A 15,593-nucleotide genomic window follows, 5' to 3' on the forward strand; every position below is an offset into this window, starting at 1 on the left:
CTAATTTTGAGAGATAAAACGTAGAAGGCTTTTGAGCCACAATATGCCATCAGACCTTCTCTAGTTCTTTCATTATTGAATTTTGCTTATAAAAAAGTGATGGAGCAATTCCATTTCAAGGAAGTGGTTGAAAATTTAATTTCGAACAAATAACTATAAGTATTTGAGGTTATGAGTTCAAGTCGTAGAAAACTCATCTTAGGAGGAATAAAAAATAAAGTGACATACTTAATAAATTCATATGACCAGTGGGTCTCATGAAGGCTTTTGAGGTGTTACAATTACTAGCTACTCTAAAGTAAAAAATTCTAAAAGGAAAAGGGAGATAAAGTCTTTTATTATATACACAAATGTGAAGAAAGTTTCAGCTAGTTACTTTAATTTACAAAAATAGCCTTAAGCTTTTGTATTTTTTAATTACTTTTTCTTTTTCTTTCAGGTATATTTTTGTCATTCAAAAATTCATATCTTCTTCTTTCTATTTTTTTATTTTTCTACTATACCAAATAATATAACAATCTATTATATTTCTCTTATCTTTCACTTTCCTCACTCTCTTTCTCACCTTTCTCTCTTCTCTCATTTCTCACTCTTCAACCAAGCTTTAATGTGTGTGTCCCACATATATCTCAAATTATCCAAAAATTATAAATTTATATCTATTAATGTACATGGATTTTATTATTTTTTTAGCAAATTAAAAAGTATTCAGAACACATATTAAAAACAAAATAATAAATAAATAATGATATATTTTCTTACTAAATTCTTATACTCATAAGAAAGTAACACATATGCCACTTATTTAGGATTTAGTAAGAAGATATTAAATATGGTATGCAGGCATGCATGAGTAGTTAATGTGCATGAGCAAGTGTTTATGAAATAGATAGATTCCATAGCACGTAAATTTTGTTTATGAAATAGTGACATAGAATGAAACAGTGAAGGAAGCGCATGTTTTCCAATGAAAAGCGGAACCTAACCCAATTAATTTAAAACTGTAGCTAAGTTGGGCTTAAACAAGTAATACCCTACATGTATAGGATGGGAATATACATCTTTGTATGAAGCTAAAAGTACAACTCTCCTGTATGTTTAATTTTTAAAGCTTCTAATTCCTCTTTGAATAACATGCTGGTCCCTACATGGCTTTGATTGAACGTAACACGTACCATATATATTTGAGCCAAACTGCATGGCTAATTACGGATCTTATTTAACATATAAAGTTACATTACACGAGTCTGGTCAACCATTCAAGCCATTGATCACATGTTAATAAATTGAAACTATGAGTTCATTCAAAATAATGAATAGTACAATTTGATATTATGATGGGTAAATGGACCTAGGGACAATAAGAGCCTTGAGAGGATTCTTCATGACAACAGTGAAAGCAAAGGTCTCAGTCGGGTCGGGTGGGGAATTAGGAATGGGTAACCATTTGAAAGCAAGAACCATCTTTGCAAGTAACATATTAATATGCAACACTCCAAGTGTCCACGCTGGACATATCCTTCTCCCAACACCAAACGGCATCATTTTAACCCCTTTGGTCCCAGTTATGTCCACGTCAACACCATCCCCATTTAAGAATCTCTCGGGTCGGAACTCATTCGGGTCCTCCCACATCTCTGGATTCTCCGATAACCACGCCGTGTAAAACTCAACACTTGCGTCCTTCGGTATTCTATATCCACCTAACTCTGTCTCTGACGTGGCAGCATGTGACAGCACAAAATGACTCGGTGGATGTCGCCGGAATGTTTCCTTAATAACTGCTCCGAGGTAAGCCATTTTCTCCACGTGTCTCTCCAGAACCTCCCCATTCTTCCCCACACACTCCACAATCTCGCTATACAATCTTTCTTGGATCTTCTGCTCCATCACCAAGTGAAGTAGGGCCCATTCCACCGCCGTGGCGCTCGTGTCTGTCCCGGCGCTGATAATCTCAGAAACCAATGTCACAAGCTCTTCCTCTCCCAACCTTCCTCTACTTGGTACTTCCAATTCAAACAGAGAGTCTACATAAGCTGCACCCACTGGACTCACCATTTCATCATTTTCTAACTTTCCGTTACTCTCCACGTACTCTTTTCTGCTCCTTATCAATGGCGCAACCAACTCCACCTGCAAACTCAAATACCTATAAATTTTATGTTCTTCAATAAAATATAACTTATTATCATATCAACTTCCGTTACTGTTCTATATAAGTACAATATAAATTAATGCTTTTAAATACTCCATCCAACACATCATGTTTTAATGCATTTCTTTTCTATATTTGAAAAAAGAATTGAATAGATTAAGAAAGCTTGAGAACATCCCTATCAAGGAGCGAGGGCAAAATCACCAAGATTATGAAAACCAAATTTAATCTAACAAGACAAAACAAACCCATCAACCAACTAAAAGGACAAAAGAATGCCACCAAAGACTCGAACAAAACCCAAAGATAAAACCTACCAACCAACAAATGATAATAAAAAATGATCACACTTGATAAATCCCAAACGAGAAGTTAAAAACCTCGTTATCTGAGTAAGGATGCACGGTAAAAAGGAGTCCTTTCAAAAACAAAAGTACAACGTTAAAACATTTTTATCCTATATTTTATACTTTTACTCTTAAAAACCAAAACCTAAAAGAAGAAAAATTCCCTCTCCACCCACCAGCTTGTTATTATCTTACACTGTGGGAGCAACTTATATTGGAAAGTGTTAGGACCAATATTTAGAAGCCTAAAGAATAAAAATTATATGAAGAAAAGTTAAAATCGTTGTGAGTATATATAACTGCGTACCTGTTTCTTCCTCAGCTTCTTGGCCTCTCTCACTTGCTTCTGGAACAACGGCGTTAAGACGGGCAAGAAGTCTGGAAGCTTCGGCAGAGTGACAAGCATAACATCCTTCAAAATACTCTCAATACTTTTGATTCTACCCTCTGTGATCTTTGCACCAAAGCATAGACATATAAGGATGCTGCATATTGTGAGCCTGCAGTTACTCATTACTTCAACAAAACCCTTGTCACGTGCTTCTTCTTCGATCCTCCTCATGTGGCCTTCCATCGCCCACTTCCTTATCCAACTGCACTGCTTTATCCTCAACGGAGATATCATCTCCGTCACGAAGTTGCGACGAAGGGAGCGCCATAACGGGCCATACTCGGCGGAGTTGATGGCGCACTTGCCCTTGCTGAAGATGAGGCGAATGGGTGAGTCCTTAGGACGGCTTGCAAACAAGGGTCCCCTTTGAATAAGGGCTTCGTGAATAAGGTCAGCGCTTGTGACTATTATCAAGGTTCGTTGACCCATTTGCATGGTGAAGATTGGGCCATATATTTTACGTAAATCACGGATGACATAGATGAAGTGACGGCGTTGTAGGATCACTTGGAAGAGATTTCCCACTATTGGCCATCCTGGTGGCCCAGGTGGGAGATTCTTCGACCCCTTGTGAGTGGTAGCGGAACAGAATCGCCACCACCATAGGAGGAATAGGAAGGTGAAGAAGAGTAGAAGAATGTCTATTAATTCCATTGAATAAGTAATGAGTGGTTGCAAGGAGAAGAGGTAGCTAGGTTACTAAGTTGGAGGTGAAGAGTGTGAAGTATAAGGTATGGGGTATGGGTAGGGCTACTAGATTATATAACAATAGTGAGTGAATGCGTTTGGTATAGTGAAGTTAATTCTATTGAATTATTCAAGCACTGTAATTACTCTAAGTACGGATTGCTCAGGGTCACGACAGGGATTCAACCAAGGAGCTACGAGTTTTATGATAGGGGCCATATTGCCATGTTGTGGTATTATAAAATTAATTCCATCAATTTACATTTTATATTCAAAATTATAGTTCCATCATAAAACACTTTAACCGTTCACATGCATTCTTTTGCTTGGGAAATGAGGAAAGAAAAAATTGTTAGGATATGTGTTCTTTAATTTTATTATTTGAACAGAAAGTAACATGAAAAAACATACATAAAGAAAAACAATCCATGTGAGACTAATAAATTTCAAGTTAGTTGGTATTTGGTAAAGTATTGTATTGTGTGTGTCTTTAAGATACATTAAGTAATGTATTGCATTTTTTATAATAATGAAGAACAATACCTCGCATTTAAACCTATAGAGTTTAAATAAGAACTCTTTAAAATAGAGGAACAAGAACAATGACAAGTGGGGATTTATTGAGTTACTATTTCTCTTTGTAATAGTAATTGACAGGTGGGAGTTGATTCATTGGGTGGGGTTACAGAGAAGCAATCAATAACAAAATTCAATGTTTTGTCATTGGCTTGTTTTGTCACTATTTCATTTTCAAGCATGGGTTTCCTTACATACGTACCCACAATATTTAATTTAGTATGTACCTGTATACATTTTGCGAATCATTTCTTTAAAGTGGTTTATCACAACTTTATATTATGCTCCAATATCGCCTAGATAACTAATATCTTAGATTGCCTCAATATTGTCTTGTAATAGTTCTCATCTTTTTGTTCTTCTAATTTTTGCTTTCATTCTTTTGTAATTCTCTCTTAATTTAATAAAATTCATGCTGACCAAAAAATATTTATACTCCAACCCCGTTTGTTATGTAATTACGATTTCATTTTAATTATGATTTTCAATAAGGCTGCTCATTTTATTTCAGAATTTACATCTAATTGGCTATGTACATAGTCTATGTTGAAATGACAGTCACGTTCCAAAAAATAGTTTAATTTGTTCGCATAAAGAACTTAAATCCTAAGTATTATTAAGTAAAGATCAATGATATATTATTCAAAGGCAAATTCAAATAATACTTAGTCATATATGCTACAACCTTCTTAGTTAACAAGCTTTCAACGATCACCATCTTCACATTTTTTAGAAATGTGAAATACTTTTCTTTTTCTTTTAGGTATATTTTTGTCATTCAAAAATTCATATCTTCTTCTTTCTATTCTTTTATTTTTCTACTATACCAAATAATATAGTAATCTATTATATTTCTCTTATCTTTCACTTTCCTCACTCTCTTTCTCACCTTTCTCTCTTCTCTCATTTCCCACTCTTCAACCAAGCTTTAATGTGTGTCCCACATATTAAATAATACTTTGTATGGAGACTTTTTCAAGATAGACTACCAATTATGGTGTTAGGAGAGGATATATTTAGCTCACAGGTTTGGATCGTCATGCCCCTTTTGCAATGAGTATTTTGAATATTCTCAACATCCTTTTCATCCTATAATCTCATTTATTCAGTCCGACGACTAACTTATAAATGGCTGGACATCAAGATTGCTCTATCTTTAGAACCTATACATCATTTCACTACTCACATAGGCATGATGACATTGAGACATTGTTCGAAATTTTGAAGCATCCTCAAGTTAGCTATAATATAAACTATTTGATTATCTATGAATGATCTTATTTTTAATTTGATTAAGTTTTGGCTTTGGATCAGGGAAACAATGATTCACTAACATATTCTAGCTGGTTAACTAACCTCCTAAAATGTCTCAACATCCACTTATAATTCATTCTTATTTAGCTCAGTTTTGTACTCTCCTTACGAAACATATGCAACTCTTATTTAATTTTAATAATTTTTTACTTTATTTTGCTGATAAAAAAATATATTTAAAGTCTCAAATACAACTGCCTAAGATACTCTACTCCTTTGTGCTTATATACTCCCAATAATATTCAACTTTAGACTAACATAATGAATTCATTACATTTCTTAATTATTGTCTTAAAAAATTGTTAATGGAATCCTCATCAATATTAATAATTCATTAAAAATATAAGATGAAATTAATTTATACTCAATATTGAACTTTATTACATATATAATAGTAGATAAATATCTTACCCTGGAAACTTTTCGAGCATCTCATCTGGTGGACCTCGTTAAATTGCGTTGCAGTCATATTCTGACCAATACAACAGTGACCATGTGGACCATTAACACTGCCACTAATTGGCCCCAATCCTTCTGACATTATACAATAAATAGTTCTGGAACTGCGATTCACACCACCGGATCAATATCATGTATTCTAAGTTCGTGTTTCTCCAACATGTATGTCATTTAAAAATATTCATTATTATGTGTTAAAATAAAATAAAACATTAACATTATATTATTAGGTAGGACATAATTTTAGACTCAACTTAAGATAAATGATCTTCATTTCCATATATTTAGAGTCAAGAGACAATCACATCAAAACAATATGAAAAAAATAAAGAAATAACATTTTAAACCTTTAATTATAATGATTAGTTACCTTCATTATAACAAAATAAAATTTGATGTATTTTTCTTCGACTAAAAATAGCAGTACTTAAAATTATTGTTTGACGATATTGCTTAAAATTAAACATAAATAACAATTTGAAAGACAATTGCATTTGATAACTCGAAGACTTGTCATAAAATACATGCATTCTTCTATTTAAAAAGAACAAGCCTAATCTTCTTATCTTGCATTCTATATCATATGCAATCCCTTCTATTAGTGTGGAAAAACCAAGGCCGAATATATACTTATATAGTAATATAGTATGTGCAACACATAGTGCCTGTGTGAGGCTACACATAGTGCCTGTATGAGGCTACACATATTTTGACATAATGTTTATGACCTTTTACCTAGCATATTTTACTTTATGCATAAGGATATCAAACTATCTATAGTAACATTAGTTCTTAGTATTAAACTCGAGCAGGAAATGTATATTACCGTGAAAATATTATAAATGTCATTTTTAAATATTTCCCATGCTACATAAATACGTGTAGCATTTTGGAATGCGAAGTGCCATGATCAATCTCATTTAAAAAAAGTAGCACAATGTTATGTCATAACTCATAATGAGAAACCTGGGTGTCCTATAGGCAATTTACTTAATAATAATGTTTCTTTTGGTTTTATTCATCAATGGTGTTTTTTAACCATAATCCAAAAAATAATATCTTTTATTAAAATATGTTTTGTCTCTATCAACTTTAAAATGTTTGAAAATAATTTTGTGAGGATATTAGTACTCACAGAAATAATGACATGAAGTCATTTTAAAACTATATTTTTTAGCCACAAAAGAAATAATTTCATTAATAATGTGCCAAAAGTACTAAAATGATACAAGTGTAGCGATTAAAAGAAAAAAAATAATAAATTACAACAATTTTGGAGGACATTTCATGGGGTTTGGTGTTCAGACTTGATAAGACATAGTCAACTTGTCTATTCTTCCATTGATTTAGAGCCATATTTTCATCTTTATTAAATTGACGACATCCATAATAATCCTTTATGGAGTTGAAGTTAACATCAGTTCTCATTAACAAAATGATTGGTAACCCATATGATTGAGAAAATCATTATTTATGGTTTGAGGAAGGACAATGTTGAATCTAAACCAATTGTCGACCGACTATCACTCCAAATAAGTGAATCTGCAAGTAGAAAAAAGATGTTGAAAATGTTAGTTGTCTTCATCACATAAGAGTCATCTCCTTATTGAAAAGTGATACCTCCCCTAGATAAGGCTTCAATTGTTGGCACTCTTTCTTAGAATAATCTTCAAGCAAAAACAATAACCTTAGGTAGATATTTAGATTCCTAGATAATATGGTAAAGGCAATGTTCCTTCCTCGACTTGGTGGGCACTCTACCGGACAAGATTTAAATATATAATAATTCAAACAAAACCAATTATATTTATTTTCGGTAATGAAAGTCAATCATAGTTAAAGAAATTCAATACTTTAATAATCATTCAGCTGGTATGGTTTTATTTCTTGGGTGGTTGATTATAATGTTTTTCGTGACTTAAATAATTATTTCGGTCTAATATTACGTTTATATTTTAATTGATTTATATAAAAAGTTCACACAACCCAACAGGTATCACGTGTATTTTTATTTTTGAAGTACATTTAGATAAAGTACAATATATTTATACTAGTATTAATACTAACTTTCACCCACTATATTTTTAGTTGCATGGGGTTAGAACTCCACCAATACCACTAACTACTACCCACTCCTTTACTTTTAGTTGGATGGGGGTTACAAAAAATACACTACAGTTGTCCCACAAGATTGTATTCATTATTTTTATTAACAGAAAATAATCAAATATAGCTCTATTGCTAATTTACTTTTTTTTTTAAATTTGTTTTAGTGCTTGAAATTGCACCCCATTTTAGTTTAAGTTGATATCCTTTTTAAAGGTTTTGCATCCGTTAAATATGCTTGCTTTAGTTTTTACTATTCAGTGAATTTCTGTTAAGTGTTTACATGCAATTCAAAACATATTTTACATCCAAGAGTCAATTATGCATTTGGAAGGTCAAGGAACATAATTGGATTTTCACGACACCTTTTTTGTAACTTGTTCCTTAAGACTATTAGCTAAGTCAATTATGTATAAGGATGACAATACTCCATTAACTGCTTAACATATTTAAAGCAATAACATTATCTTACCTCAAGAGTGATTAAACTAGAACAAATTTGATCCACACCCTATTCAGATAGAATTTGGGCCAATTCATGGGTAAAGATAACATTTTCTGTTCCCAAAATGTGTCATTTCATGTGCTACCATTTATGATTGATCAAGAAAATACTTAATTATTATAATTTTAACTTAAATGTATTTTTTCAACAAATTACAAGGAGATGCACATAGAGTGGTACACTTTTTGGGACCGAGGATGTGTTCACTCATGGGTATGACCACCGGAGTTTTCTTATATATATATTTTTTTGATCGGCAAAGGAAAATTATATTAATAAAAAATAATTACAAAGGAAAAGAATAAAAAATTAAAGCAAAACAAGAAGACAAGAACCTATTACAAATTGGAATTAAGACAAGATATTGGGTTAGAAACCCAATCTGAGTAAGAAAAGGAATTATTGTCCATCTAGCCATTAACCCAAAGGCAAGAGTTAACTCTTACAGCTTCAAAAATCTTCCGAGGAGAAGGCCTAACACTATTGAAAACAAAGTCGTTCCTAGAAAGCCAAATTGCCTAAATTGTAGCTAACCAAATGATACTCCAAAGATTGAAGCGACTCTTGTTTGAAAGCATACCCATGTGAGCAGTGAAGTGGGCTATGGATTGGGAAGGAAGCGCTATGCTGAAGTCCAACCAATTATAAAGAAGCTGCCAAACCGAATAAGTGATATTGTAAGTGAAGTGGGCTATGGATTGGGGGAAAAAAAGATATCAGAAGTTTCTGCGTACTCATTGCAGCAAGGGCATAAGGGACCTCCTCCATGAGATAAAGGGACCCCCTTTTGTGAAGAGCATCCATAGTAGGAAGTTTGTCCTGAAAAAGTCTCCATACGAAGGTAATGACTTTTAAGGGAGCTTTTGATTTCCAAAGAAGACGGAGATGGTCGATGTTGGTAGTTGATTGTTGGTAATGCTTAGTGAGCACATCGTAAGCCGATTTTACCGAGAACTGGTTGGATTTGTCATGGCGCCATTCCCAAGAGTCAGTAGCATTTTCCTTTAGCACACCTTTTGAAGTTCCTACAAAAAAGAGTCGATTAGTTCAAGTTCCCAAATAAAAAGATTACGCCTCCAACTGAAATTCCAAGTCCAAATTCCTTCATACCAACTGCCTAATTCGTTAATGTGAGCGTTTTGGTGGAGACTGGGGGAATAGAGTCTTCTAAACCTATTTGACAAAATGATAGAACCCAACCAATTATCATGCCAGAACCTAGTATTAGACCCATCCCCAACACGACGAGAGATGTCACTCCAGAACCAAAGATTATTTGAATTTCCCCTAGAAGAAAGAGAACAAAAATCCCTAGCCCAAGCAGATTTTTTAAGGTGAATCGATCTAGACTCAACCCCCACATTAGTAGCAAAATCATGATCATACTTCGAACATAAAATTTTACACCAAAGGCTATTCTTATATATGTGGCTATTTGGATGCAATGTGTGGCTTTCGAGACAATGAAGTAGGTGATATGATACTTATTTCCCAACATGTCCTTCCACAAGAGCCACCCAAACAAGGCGAATAGTTATCTTATGAATTAATTATGATACTATACTAAAGTTTCATCTCAAAAGCATTTGACAATAAAATGAATAGTTTAACTATTATAGAGACAATGAGTTATACAAGTGAGGTTTAATTCCCAACACTTTTTGTGAAACATGATTCAGTCTGTGTTTCCAAATTCCTTTGTTATGGATTTGTGATTATTGGATTGAATATTCTCTGTTATTTTTTGAAATGTTAGAACGTAGCACTTGAATAATTGCTTCTTTTGTATAAATAATTAGCCAATTGGTAGGAATGTACGAAAGATGTCATCTCTTACTTGAAATTGAAGGTATATAATGATTCTAGCAAGTGCAGGGTTTCATTTGAAGAAGGTAAATATGACTGTGATCACAGTTATTCAATTTTAATAACATAGAACCAAGTTCAGGAAATGGGTGTATGAAGTTGAATTGTACTAGCTAAGCATACTAGTGAACCTTAAAATATTCTTTCCAGCTAAATCAACCCAGATCACTAGGGATTCAAGAGTGAATGAATATTCTAGTTTATTTTGATTAAAGACAGAAGCACTGATAAGTAAGATGTTTCAAATTATGTCTCAAGTGGTCTGTACCCCTTTTTCTTGCCCTATCATTCTTGATAAGAAGGTTCCCTTGTGCTTTGCAATGAGTTGCTTGTACCAAGTTGCTGATAATCTTGGAGTTCTCTTCTGTGTGGCATAGTCCACATGGTGTAATCCATATCTTATTGTATATCCATATATCCACTCAAAGTTGTCCAACAAGGACCATGCAAGGTATCCTCTAACATCTGCTCCTTTCCTGAAAATGAGAGTGTTGGAGAAAAATGAAACATAAATCTATGTTGTTCTATGATGTCAAACATAAATGATGAAGATATAGATAAATTATAGTAAAATGTCAGAGTGAAATAAATAAACACTTTTGTCCTCCACTTTGCAGTGTCCAACTGCCCATCATTTTTGTTTCAATGGACAAAAGTCATTCCTATTAGTCCTAAGTTTAGTTCATGCCAAGGACCAACGTGAATAACTTTTTCTAATCTTAGTAACGATTGTGCAATTTCAATGATGTCAAGTGCCAAGGACAAAATTGATTGACACATGCAAAGTTGTGGTAGTTCACTCCATAAAAAAATGTAATGAAAATTGAATCCTTGTCACTGGCCTTGGTTTTCTACATATCCTATCTTGTTTTATGTTGTTAGAATTTACACGTCCTTTGTTTTTAGTACCTAGTCTTTTAGATTCTTACCTTACTGCTTTTGACAGTGCCTCTATGTAATCTGACATGCACTTTATTCTTCTAAAATCATTAAGCTGTTCTGCCATTGTCAAATTTGGATTGTCTTGTTCACCATAGCCTACAAAATGTTTGGATTATCAGTAATTTGACAAACTCTGACTAAAGATACTAATAGGTGTTGCTTACCATTTTCAGTAATGAACATTGGAGTATTGTTGTATCTGTCTTTTACATATGTAACAGCTTTCTCAATGCCTTCTGGGTAAATATTAAGCCAACTAAATGAAGTCTGCATGGCATTATTAATTTTCAGAATTTTTGAAGCATGGAGAAAATGTGATTATCTTTATTTTGAGGGTACTTACAGGTTCTCCAATGGGAATGCCATTTTTGTAACCACTCTTTTGGTATGAACCTTCTGTTCTAGACACCCCAATTCCTGGTTTACATGAGGAGTATATGCAATCTTGGACATAGTAAGCTGTGTAGTAATTGATGCCAATGAAATCCAATCCTTTTGAGAGTTTCACTTTGTCATTGCTGGAAAATTTGGGTAAGGTGCTCCCTAGATTGTTCTCCATTTCCGTGGGGTACTTTCCAAAAATGATTGGATCCAAGAACCTGCATTATAATAAAGCATGGTTACATGTACATGATATGCCAAATTTTATGCTATTATTACTAGACTTCATTTGTGATGAACCCTTCAAACTTGGTATGTGGTATGCCAAATTCAGTACATGATATATTTTTTATAGGCTCAATAAGTGGTACGTGGCTAATTGAATAAATGACTATCTAATAAATTATTTACGTTTTACAGTATGAGGTGCTTATCTTTACTTGGGGAGTTGAGTGGGGGGAAATAGATGTTGTTATAGGAGAATTATACCAATTGAAGGTGAATGATCTTGCTCTTTCTGCAGCCAACTTGTCTGCTGTAGAATTGCTGATTGGTTCATACCATTCATGCTGAAGGACTATGCCTATTTTCCCTCTTTGCTCAGCCTAATGTTTCATCCACAAAATACACAGTTTTTAGTATTCAAAATGATACTTTTTTTGTGTTTTACCAAATAACTCAGTTTTAGAAGTTCTGGCTTAAATATATTCAATTCTATAATTTTAGTTTTACCAAATAACTCAGCCTAATGTGACACATGTCATACTAATTAGTGATGTAGCCAATTGTGGTGTTGACATAACATCAATAAAGACTAAAAGCAAAATGAATAAGGACTAAAAATTTGGGAGACTAAAGTCAAAATTACCTATCTTTTCATTGACTTTGAGCAAAATAAAATATTAAGTTTTATAATACCTTGTATCCTCTCTTTTCTTTGAAGAAAGGGTGCTTAATTTTGGTGATGATAACTCAAATCACATTACCTGGTATTTGGTTCTATATATATCAACTGCAGCTGCATGTGACAGTATAATGTTATGTGCTGCTTTAAAGGGCTCATTTTCTGAATCCCCTTCTTTGCACTTAATCATTGCCAATGAGCCAGAGCATCTGCATGGTGGATATAAACCTGAACGGTACCCAAGTGCCACCTGGTTACTTGGCTCATTGAAAGTGACCCAATACTTCACTCTATCACCAAAGTTTTTAAAACAAAGGTCTGCATAAAATACAAAATCCTCCCTGCTCACAAAATATAAAAGTATGATATTTATGAGCTTGTATGGTCAATATGGTATTTGAATCCTATTCAGGTTAATTGTTTAAAAGAATGGATGCTTACTGTGATTGTGGACTTAACCAACCTCCATATCTGTCCTCTAGTTCTTGAGGGTAGTCATAGTGAGAAAGTACTACAAAGGGTTGGATCCCTGTTGAGAAAATATTACATATGTAAAATAATGTAACCAGATTATTTTTTATAGGTAAAGTGCCAAAGTTTGAACCAAAGTGCTCATATTTTATATCTTGTAGCTCTGCTATCTGAGTGAACTATTGGAGATAATGTAGAATTGGTAGTACAATTGTTAAAAAAATGAGACTACTAAATTGTGAAGATCAAAACCATAATATGCACTTACTTACCCTCCACAGATTATTACTAAAGAAAAACAAAATTAAATGTTACCTTTAAGTAAGAGAGCATCTATTAGTATGTTATAGAAGTGGACACCAGCCCAGTTGATTTCTCCAAATCTACCCTCTGTTCACAATCAAGTACATAAGAATTCATGTTACTATCCTAGTTGGAATGTTTGACTCAAATTTTGACAATGCAAGGAAGCATACTTGGTAGAATTCTTGCCCATGATATGGAGAGGCGGTGGATATTAACTTTCAAAGATTCTATTAGATCAATATCCTCCTGTTCCAATCCACATTAAAATACTATTGTTACATAACTAAAGGGAAATATAAATTAATTTTTATAATATCAAATAATCATATATTATTAAATAGGTGACTTTTTTGTAATTTTCAGTGACATCCGAACATTGAATTGAACCACACACTTTATGCTAACACAAAATCAAAACCTTAATTCTATATCTTTTTTTTTTTATTGATGGTGATTATTTATTTCTGTGACTATTGGGTCAGACCCAATAGCAAGAACATATCCATTCTTTGGGTGAGTTTAAGGCCTTATAATTAGGTTGAAACGTGGGCTCAACACACAATAAGATTGAGGTTGGACATTACCCAAACTTGGAGAGTAAGACAGAGCCGATGTTGTTGCACAAGTGATCCTTGTCGCAAATGCATTATTTATATATGAATATTATCCACGCAGAGTGCATGGAACATGCAGTATTATTTGAATATTTGAATGCAACTCGTGGTGATTATAAAAACAATATTATATATGCAGCATCGATGTAAGTGGATGAATAGAAGAATACGTACGAGATAGCGATGATAATGATCAACGGCAATATCCCCATTACTTCGGTCCTGTATCAAACTTGTACCTGCGATTACTCATTAATTAAATTAGGAAAGAAATAAACAAATAAACAAATAAACCAAAGTTGAAGTTAACCTGTTCCATGAGTGAAGTTATCCCAGTTACTTTGTCCTTTGCCGTCACTGGCATAAGCACCTTCATACTGTATATGCAAAATAGGGTTGTTATTAGTTGTTGTTATTAGTTGTTGTTATTGATATGTGAATATGTGATGAAGAGAAATGCAGTAGAGAAAGAGAGAGTAATTAATAACCTGGTAAGAAGAAGAAGCTGTCCCGAAGAGGAAGTTGGAGGGTAATGAAGATAGATCCAAGGCATTTGTGAGATAATATGATGCAAACAGAAACACAATTTTCATCAACCTCATTGCTATCTCTCTTAACACTATTGCTGCTGGACTTCAATCATATATATAACAACTAATAACTAACCCATTAATAAAAAATAAATATCACCAATATACACTTCAAACAGAATATATTAAATACAAGATCTTAAATGAACAAATTTACAACCCTTCCAAAATAATTATTGACAAAGCTCCAAAACTAGTTTTATTCATGAAGTAATTACAAATCCTTTGATCCAAGTCTTTCTAGATTCTGGTCTTAAGGTTCTAACTTCTAAGATTGCTATTTGCATTGAGTTTTTTGTTCCAATTTCTCTTTTCTCAATCACGTTCGAGCATAAAGCTCTTGGCTGGTTTTATGTTTTGCAATGAAATTCTTGTACCAAAATGCTGATAATTTTGGAGTTCTGTTGAGTGTGTCATAATCAACATGGTGAAGTCCAAATCTAACAGTAAACCCATATCTCCATTCAAAGTTGTCAAGCAAGGATTATTTGAACCAGAGAGGGTTTAGTTGAATTATTTGAACAAGACAAATAACAGAAATCTATCAGTTGGGTCACAAATATATAATATAACTCAGAATTGAGCAGTGGGCAATAATAATCGAATAAAACATATATGAACAACACTTGTAAGTTTTAACCATAAAAGAAAAAGAACATATGAATCACTTGCTAGAGCCCTGTGGATGCTGATGTGAGGAACCACAAGGTGCTACAACCAACTATTGCAGAACCTCCTCAATCTCATGATCATTGATCTTAGTTGTTAATTCTTTGAAAACATTAACTTCTTATTAAAAACCCAATATTAAATCACTTTCAAAATTACAAATTTAGTCCATAAAAGTTGGTGGAAGTTTTAACCTCCTCCTCTAAAAAACTAAAGATGGTAGTAGGAGGTGTCAGGATACTGAGGACTGCTGGAAAGTTCAACAGGAACAGAACTTCTCTTTGAAACAAGGGGAGGTGAAAAAGAATGA

The 15,593-nt window shown here is 33.3% G+C and overlaps 2 protein-coding genes across 4 annotated transcripts; both read right to left on the reverse strand.

Annotated features, from left to right (window-relative positions):
• LOC109352886 (cytochrome P450 77A1) lies at positions 958-3,605 on the reverse strand. 3 transcript variants are annotated; one of them, XM_019595078.1, is made up of 3 exons: positions 2,810-3,605; positions 1,344-2,133; positions 958-1,013 (listed from the first exon to the last, which is right to left on the reverse strand). In XM_019595078.1, exons 1-3 carry the CDS (start codon positions 3,545-3,547, stop codon positions 991-993), a joined length of 1,551 nt encoding a protein of 516 aa, XP_019450623.1. In that variant the 5' UTR covers positions 3,548-3,605; the 3' UTR covers positions 958-990. The 3 variants fall into 3 exon arrangements, with proteins under 3 accessions (XP_019450623.1, XP_019450625.1, XP_019450617.1); XM_019595080.1 differs by having other exon boundaries at positions 967-1,007; positions 1,338-2,133; XM_019595072.1 differs by having other exon boundaries at positions 976-1,040; positions 1,340-2,133.
• On the reverse strand, positions 10,590-14,642 carry LOC109352899 (beta-glucosidase 46-like). The gene is made up of 12 exons (XM_019595085.1): positions 14,513-14,642; positions 14,335-14,401; positions 14,199-14,263; positions 13,581-13,656; positions 13,420-13,494; positions 13,075-13,162; positions 12,716-12,974; positions 12,219-12,334; positions 11,692-11,947; positions 11,513-11,615; positions 11,336-11,444; positions 10,590-10,882 (listed from the first exon to the last, which is right to left on the reverse strand). The coding sequence occupies exons 1-12, from the start codon at positions 14,624-14,626 to the stop codon at positions 10,660-10,662; spliced, it is 1,551 nt and encodes a 516-aa protein (XP_019450630.1). The 5' UTR covers positions 14,627-14,642; the 3' UTR covers positions 10,590-10,659.

The sequence above is a fragment of the Lupinus angustifolius genome, chromosome LG01, assembly GCF_001865875.1.
Source record: "Lupinus angustifolius cultivar Tanjil chromosome LG01, LupAngTanjil_v1.0, whole genome shotgun sequence".
In the NCBI taxonomy this organism is placed as follows: domain Eukaryota; kingdom Viridiplantae; phylum Streptophyta; class Magnoliopsida; order Fabales; family Fabaceae; genus Lupinus; species Lupinus angustifolius.

Coding starts and splice junctions, on each gene's coding strand:
- LOC109352886 (XM_019595072.1), bottom strand. CDS start 3,547: ATGGAATTAATAGACATTCTTCTACTCTTCTTCACCTTCCTATTCCTC. Junction 2,134..2,809: donor AGAAGCTGAGGAAGAAACAG/GTACGCAGTTAT, acceptor TTGAGTTTGCAG/GTGGAGTTGGTTGCGCCATT. Junction 1,041..1,339: donor GTCCCTAGGTCCATTTACCC/ATCATAATATCA, acceptor CCCATCCTATAC/ATGTAGGGTATTACTTGTTT.
- LOC109352899 (XM_019595085.1), bottom strand. CDS start 14,626: ATGAGGTTGATGAAAATTGTGTTTCTGTTTGCATCATATTATCTCACA. Junction 14,402..14,512: donor CAGCTTCTTCTTCTTACCAG/GTTATTAATTAC, acceptor TTGCATATACAG/TATGAAGGTGCTTATGCCAG. Junction 11,445..11,512: donor AATGTTCATTACTGAAAATG/GTAAGCAACACC, acceptor AACATTTTGTAG/GCTATGGTGAACAAGACAAT.